The sequence below is a fragment of the Manis pentadactyla genome, chromosome 2 (assembly GCF_030020395.1).
Source record: "Manis pentadactyla isolate mManPen7 chromosome 2, mManPen7.hap1, whole genome shotgun sequence".
Lineage (NCBI taxonomy): Eukaryota > Metazoa > Chordata > Mammalia > Pholidota > Manidae > Manis > Manis pentadactyla.
This window is the reverse complement of record NC_080020.1, coordinates 16,700,965-16,725,587: the sequence shown is the minus strand read 5'-3', so window position 1 is coordinate 16,725,587 and position 24,623 is coordinate 16,700,965. Positions and strand designations below refer to the sequence as shown.

The 24,623-nt window shown below is 38.6% G+C and overlaps 1 protein-coding gene across 4 annotated transcripts in view; it reads left to right on the top strand.

The window, feature by feature from the left end:
- Positions 1–20,918, top strand: part of IFT88 (intraflagellar transport 88) — a 188,826-nt gene extending 167,908 nt beyond the window's left edge. For 3 of the 4 annotated variants that reach the window (XR_008993219.1, XM_036910152.2, XM_057490401.1), the window contains 2 exons: positions 20,264–20,374; positions 20,616–20,918. Coding sequence is in view for 3 of the 4 variants with exons in the window: in XM_036910152.2 (XP_036766047.1) it covers positions 20,264–20,374; positions 20,616–20,737 (233 nt within the window). In the remaining variant the exon portion in view is untranslated. The remainder of the gene's footprint in view (positions 1–20,263; positions 20,375–20,615) is intronic. The other variant, XM_057490395.1, reaches the window with a different exon arrangement.
- The last annotated feature ends 3,705 nt before the right edge of the window (positions 20,919–24,623 follow it).

Genomic DNA, 24,623 nt, shown 5'->3' with positions numbered 1-24,623 from the left:
AGGCTGTACTTTCATCCCATGACTAATTCATACTATGATTGAGATTTTTGTGCCTTTTTATCCCCTTCACCTATTTTACCCACCCACCCCAGTTCTACCCACATGATAACCACCAGTCACTTCTCAGTGTCTATGAGCCTATTGCTGTTTTCTTCATTTTGTTTTGTTTTGTTATTTTAGAATCCACATATAAGTGAAATCATATGGTATCTGTTTTTCTCCACCTGGCTTATTTCACTTAGCATACCTTCTTAGGCCATTCATGTTGTTGCAAATGGCAGAATTTCTTTTTTATGGATAAATTATATTCCATTGTGTATATATACCACATCTTCTTTATCCATTTATCTATTGATGGACACTTTGGTTGCTTCCATATTATGGCTATTGTAAATACTATGGCATTAAACATAGGGTGCATGTATCTTTTCAAAGCAGAGATTTTGTTTTCTTCAGGTAAATTCCTAAAAGTGGAATTACTGAATCATATATTTTCATTTTTAGTTTTTTGAGGCACCTGCATACTGCTTTCTGTAGTGGCTGCATCATTTTATATCCCACCAACAGTGTAAGAGGGTTCCCTTTTGTCCACATCCTTGCCTATACTTTCTTCTTTTGTTTTGTATAGTGGCCATTCTGACTGGTGTGAGGTGATACCTCATTGTGGTTTTGATTTGCATTTCCCTGATGATTAATGATGTGGAGCATCATTTCATGTGTCCGTTGGCCATCTGTATGTCTTCTTTGGAAAAATATCTATTTGGGACCTCTGCCCATTTTTTAATTGGGTTATTAGTTTTTTTGGTGTTGAGGTGTATGAGTTCTTTGTATACTTTGGGTGTTAACCCCTTATCAGGTATATCATTTATGAATATATTCTTCCATACTCTGGATTGCCTTTTTGTTTTGTTGATGGTGTCTTTGCTGTACAAAGACTTTTTAATTTGATGTAGCCCATTTGTTTATTTTTGTTTTTGTTTCTCTTGCTTGGGAGACATATTCAGAAAGAAATTTCTCATGCTGATGTTTATGAGATTCTTGATGATTCTTGTTTTTGATTCTTGATGATTTTTTATTCATGAGATTTTTGTGGTTTTCTGTCTTACATTTAGGTCTTTAATCCATTCAGAGTTTACTTTTGTGTATGGAGTTAGACAATAATCCTGTTTTATTCTCTTGCATGTAGTTGTCCAGTTTTTCCAACACCATTTATTGAAGAGACTGTCTTTTCCCCACTGTATGTCCATGGCTCCTTTGTCATATATTGATTGACCATGTATGTATGGGTTTATTTTTGGGCTCTCTATTCTGTTCCTTTGATCTATATATCTGTTCTTGTGCCAGGACCATACTGTTTTCATTACTGTAGCTTTGTAGTATCGCTTGGAGTCAGAGGTGCATGATAAACCCCCAGCTTTGTTCTTCAAAATTGCTTTAGTTATTTGGAGGCTTTTGTAGTTCCATATAAGTTTTAAGATTCTTTGTCTAGTTCATTGAAAAATGCCATTGGTATTTTGATAGGAATTGCATTGAATATGTAAATTGCTTTGGATAGGATGGCCATTTTGACAATGTTAATTTTTGCTATCCATGAGCATTGGGTAGATTTCTATTTATCTGTGTCTTCTTCAGTTTCTTTCATCAGTGTCTTACAGTTTTCAGAGCACAGGTCTTTCACCTCCTTGGTTAGGTTTATTCCTAGGTATTTTATTCTTTTTGGTGCAATTATAAATGGGATTGTTTTCTTGGTTACTCTTTCTGCTAGTTCTTTGTTAGTATATAGGAATGCAACAGATTTGTGTATATTGATTTTGTATCCTGTAACTTTGTTGAATCTAGTTATTTTAATAGTTTATTGATGGGAGTCTTTAGGGTTTTCTATATGTAATATCATGTCATCTGGAAATAGTGACAGTTTTATTTCTTCCTTCCCAATTTGGATGCTTTTATTTCTTTCTGTTGTCTTATTGCTGAGGTTAGAACCTCCAGTTACTATGATTAAAAGTGGCAAGAGTGGACATCCTTGCCTTTTTCCTGATCTTAGAGGAAAAGCTTTCAGCTTTTCACCATTGAGTATGATGTTAGCTGTGAGCTTGTTGTATATGGCCTTTATTATGTTGAGGAATTTACCCTGTATGCCCATTTTGTTGAAGAGTTTTTATCATGACTGTATGTTGAATTTTGTCAAATTCTTTTTTAGCATCTATTGAGATGATCATATAGTTTTTATTCTTCCTTTTGTTAATGTGATTTATCACATTGATAGATTTACAAATATTATACCATCCTTGCATCCCTGGAATAAATCCTACTTGATCATGATGAATGATCCTTTTGATGTACTTTTGAATTTGGTTTGCTAATATTTTGTTGAGGATTTCTGTATCTGTGTTCATAAGGGATATTGGTCTGTACCTTTCTTATTTTGTATTATCTTTGTCTGGTTTTGGTATTAGACTGATGCTGGCCTCAGAACAAGTTTGGAAGTGTTCTCTCCTCTTCTGTTTTTTGGAATACTTTAAGAAGGATGGTTATTAGCTCTTTTTTAAATGTTTGGTAGAATTCACCTGTGAAGCTATCAGTCTTGGACTTTTGTTTGTTGGGAGTTTTTTGATTACCAATTGAATTTTGTTACTGGTAATTAGTCTGTTCAGATTTTTATTTCTTCCTGGGTCAGTCTTGGAAGATTGTGCACTTCTAGGAATTATTTTCATTTCTTCTAAGTTGTCCAATTTATTGAAATACAATTTTTCATAGAGTTCCCCTGTAGTCTTTGATTTCCTGTGCTGTCAATTAATTTTGTTTGTGTCTTCTCTCTTTTTTCTTGATAAGTCTGGCTAAGAGTTTGTCTATTTGGTTTATCTCCTCAAAGAACCAGCTCTTGGTTTCATTGGGTTTTTTTTCTATTGTTTTCTTATTCTCTATTATATTTATTTCTTCTCTGAACTCTATTATGTCCCTCCTTCTACTAGCTTTGGGTTTCATTTGTTCTTCTTTCTCTAATTTCTTTAATTGCAAGTTTAGATTGTTTATTTGGGATTGTTCTTGTTTCTTGAGGTAGGCATGTATTACTATGTGATTCCCTTATAGAACTGTTTTGCTGCGTCCCATATATTTTGAACTGTTCTGTTTCTGTTTTCATTTGTCTCTGTGTATTGATTCCCTCTTTGATTTGTTCATTGATCCACTGATTGTTTAGAAGCATGTTGTTCATTCTCCATGTGATGTGTGCTTTTTTGTTTTCTTCATGTATTTGATTTCTAGTTTCATACAACTGTGATCTGAAACAATGCTTGATAGAATTTTAATCTTCTTTAATCTATTGAGGCTCTTTTTGTGTCCTAATATGTGATATATTCTGGAGAATGTTCAATGTACACTTGAGAAAAATGTGTATCCTACTGCTTTCGGATGCAATGTTCTGTATATATCTGTTAAGTCCATCAGGTGTAATGTGTCATGCAGTGCCTTTCTTCCTGGATGATACATCCATTGATTTAAGTGTGTGTTAAAATCCCCTTATATGATTCTGTTGCTGTTTCTCCCTTTAGGTCTGTTAGCATTTGTTTTGTATATTTAGGTGTTTCTATGTTAGGTGCATAGATAATTACTATTGTTATATCCTCTTGTTGGACTAATCCATTTATCATTATGTAATGTCCCTCTTTGTCTCGTGTTACTTTCTTTGTTTTGAAGTCTGTTTTGTCTGACACACATATTGCTACTCCTGCTTTTTTCTGCCTTTGATTTGCGTGAAATATCTTTTTCCATCTCTTCACTTTCAGTCTATGTATGTCTCTAGGTCTGAAATGAATCTCTATAGGCAGCACATAGGTGGGTCTTATTTCCTTATCCATTCTACCATTCTATGTCTTTTGATTGGTGCATTCAGTCCATTTGTATTTAAGCTAATTATTGATAGATCTGTACTTTTTGCCATTTTATTAATTGTTTTCTGGTTGTTCTTGTAGTTTTCTGTTTCTTTCTTCCTCTCTTAAACTCTTGTTATTTGATGGCTTTTAGTGCTTTGCTTGGATTCCTTTTTTAAAATTGCTTTTGTACATATTGTAGGCTTTAGCTTTGTGGTTATCATAGGGTTCATAGATTTTCCTAAATATACAGCAGTCTATATTGATGGTCACTTGATTTTGAACACATTTTAAAAGTACTGCTTTTTTTCTTCCTCCTCCACACTTTATGTATCTCATAATCTACATCTTTTATGTATCCCTTGAGTAATTTTGTATATAGTTGACTTTTACTACTTTTTAAAATTGAGTTGTAGTTGATATAACTACCTTTGTTTTTATAACTTCATATTTGCTTAGCAAGTAATTGGACTACTATCTTTAGGTTTATTTTCATGATGAAAGATATTTAGGCTTAAGAAGTTTCTATCTACAGATGTCCCTTTAACATATCCTGTAAGATGAGTTTAGTGGTGGTGAATTCTTCTAACTTTCATTTATCTGGGAAATTTAAATCTCTTCTCCAATCCTGAATGATAACCTTGCTGGGAAGAGAATTGTTGGTTGTAGGTTCTTCCCTTTCAATACATTAAATATTTCATGCTACTCCTTTCTAGCCTGTAAAGTTTCTACTGAGAAATCTGCTGATAGTCTTATGGAATTTCCCTTACAGGTAACTGTCTGCCTCTCCCTTGATGCTTTTAAGATTCTCTTTGTCTGATGTTATCTTCCTAGGGCTCATCTTGTTAGGGGCTCTCTGAGCTTCCAGGACCTGGATGTGTATTTCCTTCCCCAGATTGGAAAGTTTTCAGCTATTATTTCTTCAAAGAGACTTTGTATCTCTCATTTCCTCTTGGGACCCCTGTCATGCAAATACTGTTGGTTTGGCTTGGTTACTCTGCTCTTCTTTGTCTTCCATCACACTGATTCTTTCCTCTACTTCCAGCAGTCTACTATTCATTACCTTTATTGTATTTTTCATTTCTGTTATTGTATTCTTCAGCTCTAAGTGGCTGTTTTTTATATTTTCTGTCTCTCTGTTGAAGTTCTTGCTGAGATCATCAATTCTTTTCCCCAGTTCAGTGAGTATCTTTATGACTATTACTTTGATCAAGAAGATTGTTAATCTCCACTTCATTTAGTCTTTTTTCTGGTGTTTTACCTTGTCTTTTGTTTGGAACATAGTCTTCTGCCTCCTCATTTTGTCTGGGTTTCTGTGTTTCTTCCTTTGTATTAGGTATATCAGCTATGCCTCCTGGTCTTGAAAGTAATGGCTTCTTTCTGAAGTGGATGTCCTGTGGTGCCCAAAAGCTCAAGATTCTGCTCATGAGTGCCTAGTTTGCTTTTGCAGCTGAGCTAAAATTGCTGTTGGTAGGCCATGGGCAGAGCCTGCCTTTCTGCCTGTCTTCCCAGAGTGACTCATCTCTACATCTCACCTCTGCATGCCTTTTGTATCATGTGAGGCATTTCTGCTAGGATTCTTCATGAGCAGAGCTGATCTCTGCCTGCCTGTCAGCGATGGCAGCCTGCTGCTGGGCTGAGCATGTCAAGCAGGGCAAATTGACGGTGCCTGCCGTTGAAGTTGAACAGTCTGAAGGGGAGGCGTGGAGCTGAATAAATATACAACTCACTCTGAGAGGACGCCCCACATTGGGCACCAGATGTAACCTGCCTCTCATCTTCTTTGGATGAAATGAGAGAACCAAAAACACAGACAGACAGACAATGGCTGCAGCCCCGATGTGGCACAGTACCTTTATTTTTATACTGCCTTTCTCGGACCTCAGCCAAGTGCTATACTCATCTTTCCCTTCTCAGGGGGCAGGCGAGAAGCAGGGGATGTGTTTTCACACATCCTCAAGGTCTCCCTATTTTCAGAGTGAGTAGTCTTGGCTCATCTTCGAGGACAAGATATGTTTTTGTGGGCAGATAACTTCCAAGGACTGCACAGGTTGTTCTCAAGCTTCTGCTTTCCCGTGCTGCATTCAGACATGGGAGAAGGTGCTTTCCCATTCTGCCTACAAACATGTGAGAAGACAAAGGCCATCCCCAACAGCATGTATGCAGGGGAGCACCACTACAGGGCTGAGCCACCAATGAGGCAGTTAAAGAGTTTGGAGTCGGCTCCCACAAGCACCCAACCAGTTGGGCTGAAGAAGTGCTTGCAAAGCCAGGAAATTGTCATCCACCTTCTACCTGTCAGGCAGCAACATTGGACCGCCACTGGGCCTAACAGGCCAGGTGGCTTGGGTATGCATGGGAGTGCTGCTGTGGGGCTGAGCTGCTAGCAAGTGAGATGGAGCATTTGGAGGGAGGGCTGGGAAAGCATCATCCACCTGCCCTTTCTCCTCCAGAGAGAGGTCCTTCCACCCCCTGCCCCTCTGGCACACGTACCACTGCTGGTAAATCTTTCAGACTACTGCTGCATGTTGGGCCTCGGCAGGATCAATGAAGCATCCCTATCTCCACAAGTGACAAGACTCTTGATCCCTGAGAGTGTTGCGACTCTCCCAGGTGTCCAGCCCCATTAATCACCCAATAATATGTGGACTTTTATTACCAGAGCAGATCTCCAGGACCAGTTGTGCCAGATTCCTAAGTATTTATCCCTTCCCTACATGTGGGCTGGGATGAGGGAAGGGATGGGGTTCCGATTGATGGTAGCTTTTTTTTTTTTTTGGTAGATAATTATTATTTATTGAAGGGTAGTTGACACACAGTATTACATTACATTAGTTTTCAGGTGTACAACATAGTGATTCAACATTTATATACATGACAATTCTAGGTACCAGCTATCACCATACCAAGCTGTTACAATATCTTGACTATATTCATTACATCCTGGTTACTTATTATCTTACCATTGGAAGTGTGTACTTTTTTTTTTTTTTTGTGAGGGCATCTCTCATATTTATTGATTAAATGGTTGTTAACAACAATAAAATTCTGTATAGGGGAGTCAATGCTCAATTCACAATCATTAATCCACCCCAAGCCTAATTTTCGTCAGTCTCCAATCTTCTGAGGCATAACAAACAAGTTCTTACATGGAGAACAAATTCTTACATAGTGAATAAGTTCTTACATGGTGAACAGTACAAGGGCAGCCATCACAGAAACCTTCGGTTTTGCTCATGCATTATGAACTATAAACAGTCAGTTCAAATATGAATACTCATTTGATTTTTATACTTGATTTATATGTGAATAACACATTTCTCTCTTTATTATTATTATTTTTAATAAAATGCTGAAGTGGTACGTAGATACAGATAAAGGTAGAAAACATAGTTTAGTGTTGTAAGAGAGCAAATGTAGATGATCAGGTGTGTGCCTGTAGACTATGTGTTAATCCAAGCAAGACAAGGGCAATAAAACATCCACTTATGCAGAAGATTTCTCTCAGAACAGGGGCGGTGAAGTTCTAAGCCTCACCTCTGTTGATCCCCAATTTCTCACCTGATGGCCCCCTGCGACTGTGCCTGTCTTAGGTTGTTCCTCCCTTGAGGAATCTTACCCGTCTCTGGCTAACCAGTCATCTTCCAGGGCCATACAGGGAAATGTAAAGTTGGTAAGTGAGAGAGAAGCCTTATTGTTTGAAATGGTTAGCTTTTTATTTCTTTGCATATTTATGCCCTGTGGCTTCTATGCCCAGCATTTGTCTTGAGGTATCTTTACCACTTGGGAGAATTATGATACTCGGTAAATTTGATATGAGGCACGAATTCTATTTAAGGGTTGTAATTAGGAAGGAAGAAGAAAAGCTACAGAAGTAACAGGCGGCAGAAAACATGGGAAGATTGATTATTTCTTTGACATATCTTCTTGTAGAGTAACTTCAGCATGTATAGGTTTTAAGCTACTACTTAAATTGCGCACACACATTAACATAATAGGAGTATAGTTACATAACCAAAGCATACCTGTAATTACCAGCCATCTCCAGTGAAACCAAGAAAACCAGTTAGGCACCTTAGGCATTTGTGAAAACTTATCTATGATATGGTGGATATTGTCCAACTGAACTTGAACAGTCTGAGAGAAATCAGACAAATTAAAACAACCCATTCCTGGGGAATGGTCACATCCCTTATGTTCTTTTAACAGTAAATAGTCTGTAGTTGTAAGATTTTGGAGCGCTACAATTTGCACTTCTCCTAATTCTTGGTTGAGTTCCAACAGTATAGATCCAGTCAAATTTGTTGTTTTATTGTATGCACAGGCCAGCTTAGATATCTCCTTCCTCATTCCCATGGCAAGTCCAGGAGCTGGTGGGATGAGTGCATCTACAGCTGTAGCAGTGCGTGGATCTTTGTTGGGGTTTTTTGATGATCATCTTCTGGCATGAGTCTTCCAGAGAGTGCAGATGTTGGAAGTTCTTTTTCATATCGTATCTTAGTTCATTTTTGGGGTAGCCCAATTAGGCTTTGATCCTCTGTATAAACACAAACAGACCCTTTGCCTACACTTTTATATGCCCTTTATACCCTTGTGTAGAACTCATTGGAGGTTACCACACAGGAACTGCCATTTTTTTTTTTTTGGTATCACTAATCTACACTTACATGACAAATATTATGTTTACTAGGCTCTCCCCTATACCAGGTCCCCCCTATAAACCCCTTTACAGTCACTGTCCATCAGCATAGCAAAATGTTATAGAATCACTACTTGCCTTCTCTGTGTTGTACAGCCCTCCCTTTTCTCCTACCCCCCCATGCATGATAATCTTAATACCCCCCTACTTCTTCCCCCCTCTTATCCCTCCCTACCCACCCATCCTCCCCAGTCCCTTTCCCTTTGGTACCTGTTAGTCCATTCTTGAGTTCTGTGATTCTGCTGCTGTTTTGTTCCTTCAGTTTTTCCTTTGTTCTTATATTCCATAGATAAGTGAAATCATTTGGTATTTCTCTTTCTCCACTTGGCTTGTTTCACTGAGCATAATACCCTCCAGCTCCATCCATGTTGCTGCAAATGGTTGGATTTGCCCTTTTCTTATGGCTGAGTAGTATTCCATTGTGTATATGTACCACATCTTCTTTATCCATTCATCTATCGATAGACATTTAGGTTGCTTCCAATTCTTGGCTATTGTAAATAGTGCTGCGATAAACATAGGGGTGCACTGATCTTTCTCATACTTGATTGCTGCATTCTTAGAGTAAATTCCTAGGAGTACAATTCCTGGGTCAAATGGTAGGTCTGATTTGAGCATTTTGATATACCTCCATACTGCTTTCGACAAAGGTGAACTAACTTACATTCCCACCAGCAGTGTAGGAGGGTTCCCCTTTCTCCACAGCCTTGCCAGCATTTGTTGTTGTTTGTCTTTTGGATGGCAGCCATCCTTACTGGTGTGAGGTGATACCTCATTGTAGTTTTAATTTGCATTTCTCTGATAATTAGCGATGTGGAGCATCTTTTCATGTGTCTGTTGGCCATCTGTATTTCTTTTTTGGAGAACCGTCTGTTCAGTTCCTCTGCCCATTTTTTAATTGGGTTATTTGTTTTTTGTTTGTTGAGGCGTGTGAGCTCTTTATATATTCTGGACGTCAAGCCTTTATCGGATGTGTCATTTTCAAATATATTCTCCCATACTGTAGGGTTCCTTTTTGTTCTATTGATGGTGTCTTTCGCTGTACGTAAGCGTTTCAGCTTAATATAGTCCCACTTACTCATTTTTGCTGTTGTTTTCCTTGCCTGGGGAGATATGTTCAAGAAGAGGTCACTCATGTTTATGTCTAAGAGGTTTTTGCCTATGTTTTCTTCCAAGAGTTTAATGGTTTCGTGACTTACATTCAGGTCTTTGATCCATTTTGAGTTTACTTTTGTAGATGGGGTTAGACAATGGTCCAGTTTCATTCTCCTACATGTAGCTGTCCAGTTTTGCCAGCACCATCTGTTGAAGAGACTGTCATTTCGCCATTGTATGTCCATGGCTCCTTTATCAAATATTAATTGACCATATATGTCTGGGTTAATGTCTGGATTCTCTAGTCTGTTCCATTGGTCTGTGGCTCTGCTCTTGTGCCAGTACCAAATTGTCTTGATTACTATGGCTTTATAGTAGAGCTTGAAGTTGGGGAGTGAGATCCCCCCTACGTTATTCTTCTTTCTCAGGATTGCTTTGGCTATTCGGGGTCTTTGGTGTTTCCATATGAATTTTTGAATTATTTGTTCCAGTTCATTGAAGAATGTTGCTGGTAGTTTCATAGGGATTGCATCAAATCTGTATATTGCTTTGGGCAGGATGGCCATTTTGACGATATTAATTCTTCCTAGCCACGAGCATGGGATGAGTTTCCATCTGTTAGTGTCCCCTTTAATTTCTCTTAAGAGTGACTTGTAGTTTTCAGAGTATAAGTCTTTCACTTCCTTGGTTAGGTTTATTCCTAGGTATTTTATTTTTTTTGATGCAATTGTGAATGGAGTTGTTTTCCTGATTTCTCTTTCTGTTGGTTCATTGTTAGCGTATAGGAAAGCCACAGGTTTCTGTGTGTTGATTTTGTATCTTGAAACTTTGCTGTATTCCGATATCAGTTCTAGTAGTTTTGGGGTGGAGTCTTTAGGGTTTTTTATGTACAGTATCATGTCATCTGCAAATAGTGACAGTTTAACTTCTTCTTTGCCAATCTGGATTCCTTGTATTTTTTTGTTTTGTCTGATTGCCGTGGCTAGGACCTCCAGTACTATGTTAAATAACAGTGGGGAGAGTGGGCATCCCTGTCTAGTTCCCGATCTCAGAGGAAATGCTTTCAGCTTCTCGCTGTTCAATATAATGTTGGCTGTGGGTTTTTCATAGATGACCTTTATTATGTTGAGGTACTTGCCCTCTATTCCCATTTTGCTGAGAGTTTTTATCATGAATGGATGTTGAACTTTGTCAAATGCTTTTTCAGCATCTATGGAGATGATCATGTGGTTTTTGTCTTTCTTTTTGTTGATGTGGTGGATGATGTTGATGGACTTTCGAATGTTGTACCATCCTTGCATCCCTGGGATGAATCCCACTTGGTCATGGTGTATGATCCTTTTGATGTATTTTTTAATTCGGTTTGCTAATATTTTGTTGAGTATTTTTTCATCTACGTTCATCAGGGATATTGGTCTGTAGTTTTCTTTTTTGGTGGTGTCTTTGCCTGGTTTTGTTATTAGGGTGATGTTAGCTTCATAGAATGAGTTTGGGAGTATCCCCTCCTCCTCTATTTTTTGGGAAACTCTAAGGAGAATGTGATTATGTCTTCCCTGTATGTGTGATAAAATTCCGAGGTAAATCCATCTGGCCGGGGGGTTTTGTTCTTTTGTAGTTTTTTTATTACCGCTTCAGTTTCATCGCTGGTAATTGGTCTGTTTAGATTTTCTGTTTATTTCTGGGTCAATCGTGGAAGGTTGTATTTTCTAGGAAGTTGTCCATTTCTCCTAGGTTTCCCAGCTTGTTAGCATATAGGTTTTCATAGTATTCTGTAATAATTCTTTGTATTTCTGTGGGGTCCATCGTGATTTTTCCTTTCTCGTTTCTGATACTGTTGATTTGTGTTGACTCTGTTTTCTTCTTAATAAGTCTGGCTAGAGGCTTATCTATTTTTTTTATTTTCTCGGAGAACCAGCTCTTGGTTTCATTGATTTTTGCTGTTGTTTTATTCTTCTCAATTTTATTTATTTCTTCTCTGATCTTTATTATGTCCCTCCTTCAAATGACCTTAGGCCTCATTTGTTCTTCTTTTTCCAATTTCGATAATTGTGACATTAGACCATTCATTTGGGCTTGTTCTTCCTTTTTTAAATATGCTTGGATTGCTATATACTTTCCTCTTAAGACTGCTTTTGCTGCATCCCACAGAAGTTGGGGCTTAGTGTTGTTGTTGTCATTTGTTTCCATATATTGCTGGATCTCCATTTTGATTTGGTCATTGATCCATTGATTATTTAAGAGCATGTTGTTAAGCCTCCATGTGTTTGTGAGCCTCTTTGCTTTCTTTGTACAGTTTATTTCTAGTTCTATGCCTTTGTGGTCTGAAAAGTTGGTTGGTAGGATTTCAATCTTTTGGAATTTATTGAGGCTCTTTTTGTTTCCTAGTATGTGGTCTATTCTGGAGAATGTTCCATGTGCACTTGAGAAGAATGTATATCCTGTTGCTTTTGGATGTAGAGTTCTATAGATGTCTATTAGGTCCATCTGCTCTACTGTGTTGTTCATTGCTTCCGTGTCCTTACTTATTTTCTGCCCAGTGTATCTATCCTTTGCAGTGAGTGGTGTGTTGAAGTCTCCTAGAATGAATGCACTGCAGTCTATATCCCCCTTTAGTTCTGTTAGTATTTGTTTCACATATGCTGGTGCTCCTGTGTTGGGTGCATATATATTTAGAATGGTTATATCCTCTTGTTGGTCTGATCCCTTTATCATTATGTAGTGTCCTTCTTTATCTCTTGTTACTTTCTTTGATTTGAAGTCTATTTTGTCTGATATTAGTCCTGCAACCCCTGCTTTCTTCTCGCTGTTGTTTGCTTGAAATATGTTTTTCCATCCCTTGAGTTTTAGTCTGTACATGTTTTGGGTTTGAGGTGAGTTTCTTGTAAGCAGCATATAGATGGGTCTTGCTTTTTTTATCCATTCTATTACTCTATGTCTTTTGATTGGTGCATTCAGCCCATTAACATTTAGGGTGACTATTGAAAGATATGTACTTATTGCCATTGCAGGCTTTAAATTCGTGGTAACCAAAGGTTCAAGGTTATCCTCTTTAGTATCTTACTGCCTAACTTAGCTTGCTTATTGAGCTGTTATATACACTGTCTGGAGATTCTTTTCTTCTCTCCCTTCTTATTCCTCCTCCTCAATTCTTCATATGTTGGGTGTTTTGTGCTGTGGTCTTTCTAGGAGTGCTCCCATCTAGAGCAGTCCCTGTAAGATGTTCTGTAGAGGTGGTTTGTGGGAAGCAAATTCCCTCAGCTTTTGTTTCTCTGGGAATTGTTTAATCCCACCGTCATATTTGAATGATAGTCGTGCTGGATACAGTATCCTTGGTTCAAGGCCCTTCTGTTTCATTGTATCAAATATATCATGCCATTCTCTTCTGGCCTGTAGGGTTTCTGTCGAGAAGTCTGATGTTAGCCTGATGGGTTTTCCTTTATAGGTGACCTTTTTCCCTTTAGCTGCCTTTAGAACTCTTTCTTTGTCCTTGATCTTTGCCATTTTAATTATTATGTGTCTTGGTGTTGCCCTTCTTGGATCCTTTCTGTTGGGAGTTCTGTGTATTTCCGTGGTCTGTTCGATTATTTCCTCCCCCAGTTTGGGGAAGTTTTCAGCAATTATTTCTTCTAAGATACTTTCCATCTCTTTTCCTCTCTCTTCTTCTTCTGGGACCCCTATAATACGGATATTGTACCTTTTGGATTGGTCACACAGTTCTCTTAACATTGTTTCATTCCTGGAGATCCTTTTATCTCTCTCTCTGTCAGCTTCTATGTGTTCCTGTTCTCTGGTTTCAATTCCATCAGTGGCCTCTTGCATCCTATCCATTCTGCTTATAAACCCTTCCAGAGTTTGTTTCATTTCTGTGATCTCCTTTCTGGCATCTGTGATCTCCCTCCAGACTTCATCCCATTTTTCTTGCGTATTTCTCTGCATCTCTGTCAGCATGTTTATGATTCTTATTTTGAATTCTTTTTCAGGAAGACTGGTTAGGTCTGTCTCCTTCTCTGGTGTTGTCTCTGTGATCTTTGTCTGCCTGTAGCTTTGCCTTTTCTTGGTGATAGGAATAGTTTGCAGAGCTGGGACCAGTGACGGCTGGAAGGACTTCCTTTCTTGTTGGTTTGTGGCCCTCCTCTCCTGGGAGAACAGCGGCCTCTAGTGGCTTGTTCTGGGCAGCTGCGTGCAGACAGGGCTTCTGCTTCCTGCCCGGCTGCTATGGAGTTAATCTCCGCTGTTGCTGTGGGCGTGGCCTGGCTCGGGCAGCTACTCCAAAATGGTGGAGTCGCGTTGGAGCAGGAGCTGCTGGGAGGCTATTTATCTCCGTAAGGGGCCTCCCTGCTCCCTGTAGCCCTGGGGTTAGGGTGCCCAGAGATCCCCGGATTCCCTACCTCTGGATTAAGTGTCCCGCCCTGCCCCTTTAAGACTTCCAAAAAGCACCCGCCAAAACAAAACAATGACCACAAAAAAAAAAATAAAAGTTTGCTGCTCGTTTTTCTTTATTCTTCATCGCCAGCCTCAGGCATCTGCTCACTGTTCTTGCTGCCCTGTTTCCCTAGTATTGGGGTCCCTATCCCTTTAAGACTTCCAAAAAGCGCTTGCCAAAACTAAACAGCCAAAAAAAAAAATTGGTCGCTCGCTTTTCTTATGTCCTCCAGCACCCGGCTTCCGGTGCCCGCTCACTGTTCTTGCTGCCCTGTTTCCCTAGTATCCAGGGCCCCCTGGGCACGTACTGTGTCTGCACTCTGGCCCGGATGGCTGGGGCTGGGTGTTCGGCAGTCCTGGGCTCCGTCTCCCTCCCGCTCTGCCTGCTCTTCTCCCGCCGGGAGCTGGGGGGAGGGGCGCTCGGCTCCCGCGGGGCCGGGGCTTGTATCTTACCCCCTTCGCGAGGCGCTGGGTTCTTTCAGGTGTGGATGTGGTCTGGATATTGTCCTGTGTCCTCTGGTCTTTATTCTAGGAAGGGTTGTCTTTGTTATATTTTCATAGATATATGTGGTTTTGGGAGGAGATTTCTGCTGCTCTACTCACGCCGCCATCATCCGCCCCTCACGATTGATCGTAGCTTTATCCCTTTACCCTTCTCATTGTGTTCCTCTCTTCACCAGGTGTAGATGGGCTGTTCTATAGTCTGCATGTCATTTTCAGGGTTAGTTGCATTTGCTGTATTTACTTCCTTGGTGTACGTGAGAGGAGGTTTTCACCTTACCGTCCTACAATGACTTCTTTTCTCTGAGTCTCACCATGTCTGATTTTCATATGGTGAACCAGCCTTGCAAACCAGAAATAAGTCCCACTTGGTCGTTATGTATAATCCTTTTAATGTGTTACTGAAATTGTTTTGTAAGCATTTTGTTGAGGGTTTTTCATCAAAGATGTTGGTTTATGATTTTCTTATAGTATCTTTTTAAAATTTTGGTATCAGTGTGATGTTGACTTAAAGAATGAGTTTGGAAGTATTCCCTCCTCTTCAGTTTTCTGGAAGAGTTTGAGAAGGATTGATATTATTACTTATTTAAATATTTGGTAGAATTCTCCAATAAAGCTGTCTGGTCCAGGCCTTTTGTTTATTGGGAGGTTATTTGATTACTTATTCAATATTCTTTAGCTATGGGTTTATTTAGATTTTTTAATTTCTTCATGATTCAGTCTCAATAGGTTGTATATTTCTAGGAATATCCAGAATGAGGAGAGAAGCAGTGCAGATTAACATGGGCTGCAGCGGTAATGCTGTTTATCCTTCTCTGTCTCTTGTGATAATTTTTTACTTAAAATCCATTTTTTCTGAAATATGTATGGGCATTCCTGCTCTCTTTGGGTTACTGTTTATATAGAATATCTTTCTTCATCCTTTCCCTTTCAGACTGTGTAAGTTGTTATATCTAAAAAGTGAGTTTCTTATAGATAGCTTGTAGTTGGATGTTTTTCAACCCATCAGCCACTCTACATCTTTTGATTGGGGAGTTTAATCCTCTTATATTTAAAATAATTACAAGTAGGGAAGAACTTACCATTTCATTAATGTTTTTGTATGTTGTAGAGTTATTTGTACTTTTCCTCTGTTGCTGCCTTCCATCATGTTTCACTGATGTTTTTTGTAATGACATGTTTTGATCCCTTTATCATTTTCCTTTGTGCATCTTTTATAGGTATTACCTTTATAGTCGCCATCATAATTAAATAAAACATTCTGTAGTTGTAGTAATTTAGAGTAATAACTTCAGTCAAATACAAAAACTTTGTTCCTTTACATCTCCTCTGGCACTTTATCAATGTTGCAAATTACATCTTTTTATATTTTGTATTCATTAACATAGTTTATAGTTACAGTGTTTTTATGACTTTATCTTTCATATTTTTTACCTGGAATAAAAGTGATTTATGAACCACCATGGCAGTGTTACAGGATTCTGTGTTTGTCTATATATTTACCTTTACCAGAGAGCTTTATATTTTTGTATGCTTTTCTGTTGATGTCTAGCATCCTTTTGTTTCAACTTGAAAGACTCCCTTTAGCAATTCTTGCAAGGCAGGTATAGTGGTAAATAAACTCCCCCAGCTTTTATTTATCTAGAAAAGTCTTTACTACTTCTTTTTTGAAGAACCGTTTTATAGATACAGTATTCTTGGTTGGCAGATTTTTCTTCAGCACTTTAATATATCATCTCACTCCCTTCTAGCCTATAATATTTCTGTCATGAAATCTGCTAATAATCCTATGTCAGCTCACTTGTAAATGATGAATCATTTTTCCCTTGCTGGTTTTGAGATTCTCTCTTTGTCTTTGACTTTTCAGTTTGATTATGTTCTTAATATGGGCCTTTTTGTATCCATCCTGGTTGTAGTTTTTGAGATCTTGAATTTGGGTGTTCATTTCTTTCCTCATATTTGGGATGTTTTCATCCACTATTTTTTCAGATAATCTCTCTGTCCTTCTGGGACTCCCTTAATACATATTTTGATATATTTATGGTATCCTATAATAGTCATAGGCTTTTTTACTTTTTTCCATTCTGTTTTCTTTTTGTTCCTCTGACTTGATAATTTGAAATGACCTCTTTGTTCACAGATTATTTATTCTGCTTGATCACGTCTGTTTTTGGATCCTTCCAGTGAATTATTCAGTTTGGTTATAATTATTGTATTCTTCAGCTCCAGAATTTTTTATGGGTTCTGTCTCTGATTTTATTCCGTTTTTGTTTTCCTGATTTCATTTACTGTCTATCTGTATTCTTTTGTAGCACATGAAGCTTATTTAATATAATTATCTTGACTTCTGTGTCAGGTAACCAATAGATTTCCATTTCTTCAGGGTCAGTGTCTGGAGATTTATTTGTTTGATTGAGGCACATTTCTTGTTGTGATTTCTTCATTGGAAAAAGCAGCCACCTCTCTCTTTTTGGATGGCTTTGTACAGGGTCAAATTATCACCAGTCAGCCCTGCTAGACATTATAGCGGCTTGTTAAAGTTTTTTCAGGCTACATCTCTCTTAGCTTCAACATGTAATTCCCAATTAGAGAGGTTCAAGTTTTGTGATCTTTTACTTCTTCTAGTGTCAGTTTACAGTACTGAAGGATTTCTGGCACTGTAAAAAACTTCTGAGCCCTCTTTTGTTTTCTTCAGCCCTCAAGCGTCCAAGATATTGTTTTTTGTGACAACATGCTTTAAATCAATTCCTCATTAGTGCTCTGAGTCAGACAGAAACCAGACCCTTGGGAAGCCCCCCAAAAGCTGGAATATTGGATGTACATTCCACTCTAATCTTTTCCTGCTGAGAAAGATCCTTTGAGCTGGACACTTCCTCTTTATCACAGCAAAGCCGTGCCAGCTTCTGTCCGCTGTTAGGGAGGCGCTCTGGCACTGCAGCAAGCCCCTGAGCTCTCTGTTGTTCTTAGTAGCTCTCAGGCATCCAAAGGATGCTGGTTGCTCATCAGCACTCCAAGTCAGTGAAGATAGAAATCAATCTTGGGCAGTTCCCTGAAAAAACAAAATGTTAGATGTATATTCTACTCCTGTCTTTCCTCCCATGGGAGAACCTCAAGTTGGGCTTTTTCTCTTCAGCCACAAGCTGTCCTGGCTTGGGGTAGGGCTGACACAGTTGAAATGCAATGGCTTTTCTCACTTGTTTCAATGCAGTTGTTCTTGGCTTTGTGCTTGCCTAGAGTACTGCAACTTCCTAACTCGTTTCTGGAGTTCTCATAAAGGTTTTCTGGACTGTATGTTGTTAAGTTGGTGACTTTGTGGGGGAAGAATTCCTGGGCTTCCTATTTGATTAGCTTGCTGACTGCGAAACTTTAAGTCTTGATATACACAACGAGTTAATCTCAGAAAATATGTTCATTTCACTTATTAACCCAATATTTTTTAAATCTTGGACATTTTAATAAGCAATGTTGAATCTTATACTTAGAATCTTACATTTCAAATTATGTGATATTTGATACCTAAAAAAGGATCTATGTAACAATCTTAAGTTATGAAGCATATAAAATTAAAATTAATGAAGCTGTCATAAAACATTAGAGCCAGAACATTACTGTTGTGCCTACCTTGTATGCTTTTCCTATTCTATCTCCTGTCTCCCCAACAGATAACCACAATGAGCGTTATATCTTACATGTATTGAGGGTTTTTTTTCAGTTTCTTGCCTTTTCATATACAGTTCTATCATATATGCAAACACTGTATTTAATTTTGCTTATTCTTAAACTTTCTAAAAATGGTATCATTCAGTATTTAGTATTGCTTTTTTTCACCTAATATGTTCCTAAGATTAAGTAAGGTTAAACATTTTTTATATGTTTATTGACCATTTGTATTTTTTACCTTGGGAATTATACATTGTTAGTTTTATAGAAGTATTCTTTCTTTTTTTGGTATAGGTGAGTTTCAAGATTCCTTATTACTCTACATTCTTCGAATCGAATATTTTTCTTATAGAAAATAAAAATATCATTTGGATGTTTTAATTGGTCTTCAGATTCTCATTTTCTGAACCTATTTTTTATTTAATTTCCCTCTAGGAAATAGTAATTGTTGGTATAGTGAAATGATTATAATAACTTGTTTTATTATTTAGGCATAAAAGCCACCCAGACTTACAAATGCTTATATATCCATCTACACCTGCTCATTTATGGCAGCGTTATTCCATGAAAGTTGATTTTGAAAATGATGGAAATATTCACAATATGCCCTTCACTGATCTTTATAATAGAAAATGTTTAAAAACTGTAGCTGTCGTTTTTAAACTGGACATTTGAAATTTTTCTGAGGTCAGTTTTCATTTTTTAAAAGCTTATTCTTTCCACCAGATTGGAATTCCATTTCACATTAGGATTTCAGAAGGGCTTTGGATGCCTGAGGGAGATCTCAGTGTTTTGTTTTATTCATATAGCTAACTTATATCTATATGAAAAGTGAAGTAAAAGAAATTGCCTAGAGCTATGTTTTTCAAACTTTCTGACCTGAGCTCATTCAACGTCTTTAAAAGATACCTATTTACACTTGTATATGAAAGAAATAGACTTAATTGTAACAAAAAATTAGAGAAGAGCAAAACAGTAAAAAAAACATACCAAAAATATGTAGACACATTCAATGCACTAAACTAAGGCATTTTATTTACTCCAATAATATCAATGATGGGGAGAAATGGTAGTGTCTTTGATAAGAACCCAGTGAGGACTTATAATTTTGGTTCAGTTGACCACCCTTAAAATGTGGGAATCTGAAAGGTCATCTTGCTTTTATTTATTGTCAGAGATTACCGATAAACTACTAAAATATAAAGTATACTCAGAAAATAAATGATCAGTATATATCAGGGACTACTCTCATCAAAAGTGAAGCCCCATAAATAGAAAAAAATAACACTGTAGGAATTTTGAGGGGAAGAAATAAAAACTGGGGCTAGAGGAGTGGTTCCTTTAGAAAGTATAACAATAGAACTTAGGGTTAAAGAGTACTCCTAGTGTTTCCTGCTAATATGGGTGCTCAGCGCTCCCTGAACGTCATCAGTGAGGTGCACTGCATCATTTCCCACGGCAGCCGCTCCATATTTGGGCTGTATAATTCTGTTAAAGTTTTTCTTTATACTAAGCCAAAACTTGCTATACAGGGCAAAACCAGTCTACTTGTATATGAATATTTTTCAAATATTTGAAGAAAGCAATTGCATGATCTAGGCTCTCTCCTCCATGGGATATGCTTACCCAGCCTCCTGTGCTGTTTTTCATTTGATACAGATTTAGGGCCACTCACCAGCCTTGATAGGAGGCTAATAATGATGCAGCACATACTGATGTTATGACTTCCTATTTGTTTTTGCTTCAGTTGCTCTTTGTTCTTTGCTAAGTTATATATTCATTTGAATGAATACATATAAATACATAATAAGTGATGTTTTATCTACATTATAGATCCCCAACAAGAGATTTCTTTTACATTTCAGAAAAAATAAATAAATTATATCCCTCAGAAGTTGGCCTCCAAATGAAATAACCTGCCTGTTTCTTGGCAAATAAGTATGCTTTAAGAATCATAATATAGTGTTATGTTTTCTCATCATGATAAACAAATGCATTTTTATTTTTGTGTTTTCAGATAGTGGCCAGAACTATAGTGCCAGTAGTAAAGGTGAACGACTAAGTGCCAAACTCAGAGGTTTACCTGGGACAAATGAACCTTACGAAAGTAGCAGTAACAAAGAAATAGGCAAGTGCCGGTGCTCCCCACTCAGTTCCTACAGGCTTAACAGGGATGGAGAAGATGGGTGAGATGGCGAAATGTGTATCTGGGCATTATTAAGGATTTAAATATCCAGACAAAACTTTAAATGACTTCGGAGAGCATTTCTGTTCACTCTGAGTTCAGTTTTGATTATGAGACTACTTGGTCTCACGTTTGTTTTGTCTTTCTATATTACTCTAATGTAACCGTGTATTTTGAAACCTAGATGCCTCCTATGTGGATCCACTTGGACCTCAAATAGAAAGACCAAAAACTGCAGCCAAAAAGAGAATCGACGAGGACGATTTTGCTGATGAAGAGTTAGGAGATGATTTGCTTCCAGAATAATATACACTTTAATATGTTGTTGATTAAAGGAAAAAAATTGCCTTGCACAAGATAATACTTATGTTACACTCTGGATTAAATATCCAAACTTTAATTTTGTATACCATCAAATTTTAAGTAAGTGTATTCTATATGGGTGTAAATTTTGTTTTGAATGGAATAAAAATATATGAAAGTAATACTTTAGAACAGTAACTTCCTCACCCTTTGAAAACACTGACCCACAGTAAGAAATAAATTTTGTAGCACTACCAGGCACCTATATACACATGTAAGTATGTGTCTGTAGTCACAAAACTTTACCATTATTACTGCAGTTCATGCTGGTATCTTCTATAATTTCATAAAAACAAAGTGTTCGTAATGAAAACACTATGTTGACTTCATGGTTTGCAGCTTGTAAAGTCCCATGCTCTGGCATATCCTTGATGAATCTTTATTCAAGTTAAATTACTCAGAATTGAGAAACCATAAGTCTTTGGAAGCTTTGCCTCATGGGATTCTAACACTATTAAAACAATTATGTTTTGGAGGCAATACAAAGTATAGTAAGAGAAAATAAAAACCGTAACCGTAACCTTAGTGCTCATTTCTGTAGCCCTTTCTACCGTCAGCCCCATTGCATGTACCAGTAGCACTGAGCAAAGTCAGTTTGGAGTGCTTTTCCCGTGGGTGATTAGGGTATGGAGGCCAGGACTGCCTGCATCCCTCTTCAGCAGTGGGTTTGTCTGATAAATACTGTCCAGAGGATTTGCAGTGCTGGGGCAGCTAGAAGTGGCTCATCTTGAACACCTCACTAGGGAGGCTGGACGTCTCCATCTTCTTTAATGTTGTCTCTACAAGGTGGGTGGTACTGTTGGGTCCAGGAGGAGGAAAACCAAACTTAGATCATATTCCCTGCTCCCCAAATAGGTGTGAGCTAAGGGAGAAGGCATTCAACACATAAATATTTATCTAGTATATGCAAGATTCCACAGATACAGTAGTGAGCAAGACAGAACGAGACCCTGCCTTCAATGAGCTTAAATTCTGATGAGGAAGACAAACAGATATATTTTTAAAAGGACTTTGGATATTGTTAAGTGAAATTAATAAAATAAAATGAAGTAACATAATAGGGAGTGATGGGATAGAGGTGGGGCTTACTGAGATGGGAAGACCCTTCTAGAAGGTGGCATTTGTAAACACCAGAATGAAGAAATAAAGAAAGCTGTATTCCAAGCAGTGGGAATGGCAAGGATGAACACACTGAAATGGGGATGATCTGTCTGCACTGGAGGGTCCCTGAGTTCGAGTGGGAGTTAGTCTGAGGGTTTGGGGCCCAGTCGGGTGGGTGGCGTGTGGTGAATGCAGGGGAGGGAAAGGTGAGGTCCGAGAGGTCGGCAGGGGCAGATCATGCAGAGCCTGAGTCGAGTTTGGGTCTCATACTAGTTAACAATTGAGAAGTCTTCAGAGAGTTTTATATAAGGAAAGTGAGTGAGGTGATCTGATTTAACCTCGAGAAACCGGTGATCACACTGGCTTCCATGAGGCAGGATTGATGGGGGTGGGTCAGAAGGGAAGGGGGGGATTGGAACAGCTGCTGGCGGCCTGGAAAACAGACGAGGGTGACCGAGACCAGGGTTTTAGTCATGGCGACTGTGAGGGTCGTTCAGATTCAGCAGGCGGTCTGGAGGTAGGGCCCAGAAGACTCACTAGCGGACTGGACTTGGGTCGCGAGGAAAAGAAGAGGCAGGCGAGGAACTGGCTGAGGAAACGGGTGGCTAGTTTGCCTTTATTACGGAGGTAGCAGTGAGTTTGGGCCACTGGCGTCATGGTTCAGCCATGTTAGAGTTGAGAGTTCTCCTAAGAATCTGACCAGAGATACAAAGAATGTGGTTGGATTTACAGATTGGAGATCCAAGAGGTAAGGGCTGGGGATGCGGGTTTGGGAACCACCAGTGCGCAGATAGTATTTATCGCCATGACCTGATCGAGGACAGAGAGCAGAAGTCTAGCCGTGATCTCTGGAGGTCGGGAAAAGGAAGGCAACACCGCAAAACCAGGGCGAGAGGAGCAACAAGCGGTGTAGGAGACCCCAGGCTGAGGGGGCGGGACCTCCAGCTCTAAGCGCCGTGGAGCTGTAACGACTGGGCAGAAAGAGAATCACTGCAGAAATCCTGATTAAAGCCACCGAAGAGCTTGGGAAGCAACAAGACCAAAATTCCAGAGAGGAAAGCTATTTCCAGATGAGCTGATGACCCTGGCTGTTTTCACCTCTAGATACTTGCCACTTTTGAGTGTGGGTGGGAATTGGGCCTGGACCGGGAAAAGGACTCTTCCAGGGAAAAGGGTTTTTGGTGTCATGTGGGGTTGGTACAACAAACTGGAAACTTAGAGGAGTCCCAGACTTCTGACTAGTGTTCTACTTTGGGCATCTGCTGAGCCCTACAGTGGTGCTGGAGGCTGGGGACCGGGCTGCAGCCTTTTAAAGTTTGAAAAGCCTTCGGACATTTAAGTACATCTCTCACAATCCTATGGTCCTTGGGGGACAAAGTCCTAGAGAGAAGGACTTTGCACGAGTTACAATCGATCTACCCTCAAGACGTTTGCTATTTAATGAAGCTGTGGGGGCAGGTGGCTAATGATCTGAATTCAAAGCCTCCAGGGTCCCACTTGACTCTCTTGCTTTCTTTCCCAGCGGAGGAGACAGATCTGCGAGGCCGTCAATCAAAAGCCTGGAATGACAGACATGAACCAGGGGTGGACCAACTCTTAGAAAAACTGCAACCCAGCTCAGCCCCTGATTATATTAAGGTCATTGGTCCCACATCCTTTCTACTAGCAGAAGAAAGAGGAAATTCTCTAGGAACAATAACATTTGTAGCCTATGTGGTTCTTGTATATACAATGTTAGGCCTCCAATAAAAAAAAGCAAGAAAATGGCCAATAATCTAAAGAAAACATAAATAGCAGCAGACCCTTAGATAATCCAGATGATGGATCTGACAAACAAGAGCCTTAAAATAACTGATAAGAATATTAAATAAAATAGAGAAAAGATGGACAAAATGGATGAAAAGATCATTTCAACAGGGTATTGGACCCTATGAACAAGAGTCATGTGGATAAGCTACAACTAAAAGATACAATATTTGAAATTAACTTACTTGGATGGATTTGATGATACACTGGAGACAGAAGTCGGGACAGTGAACAGGTCATTAGAAAATATCAAAATTGAAGCACAGACAGAAATAAGAATGAAAAGAGTTGGGACATGGTCAAAAGTTTAAATAAGTATAATAGGAATCTCAGAGCAGGCAGAATGGACAAGTAACATTTGAAAAGATAGTGTCCAGAATTATCCCAAATTTATGAAAAACATCAGTCCACAGATTCAGAAAGCAGTGAACACAATGAAAGTAGATACAAGGAAAGCTGCCACCCCAGACATACACTCGAATTGTTGAAAACCAAACACAAATTATTTAAAATAGCCAGAATAAAAAGGACACATTAGCTTCAGATGACTTAAAGCTGACTTTCAGTAGAAGTTAAGGAGACAGGAAAAAACAGAACAATATCTTTAAAGTGCTAAAAGAAAAAAACTGCCAACCTAGCATTCCATTCCAGTGAACAAATTCTTCACACTTTACGGCTAGAGACTTTTCAGGCAAAAAAAATTTAATTAATTACCATAAGCCTGTAAGAAATATTAAAAGTATTTCTATAGGCTAAAGCAAAATTATCCTAGGAAGAAGCATGAAATGAAAGAAAGGGTGAAAAGCACCAAAGAGGTAGGGGGATATATAAAAGAGTAGTGACTATTTGAAGCAACAATAATAATGTTGCCTGGTGGGGTTTTAACATCGTTAGAAACACATAGAAAATATATAACAACAGT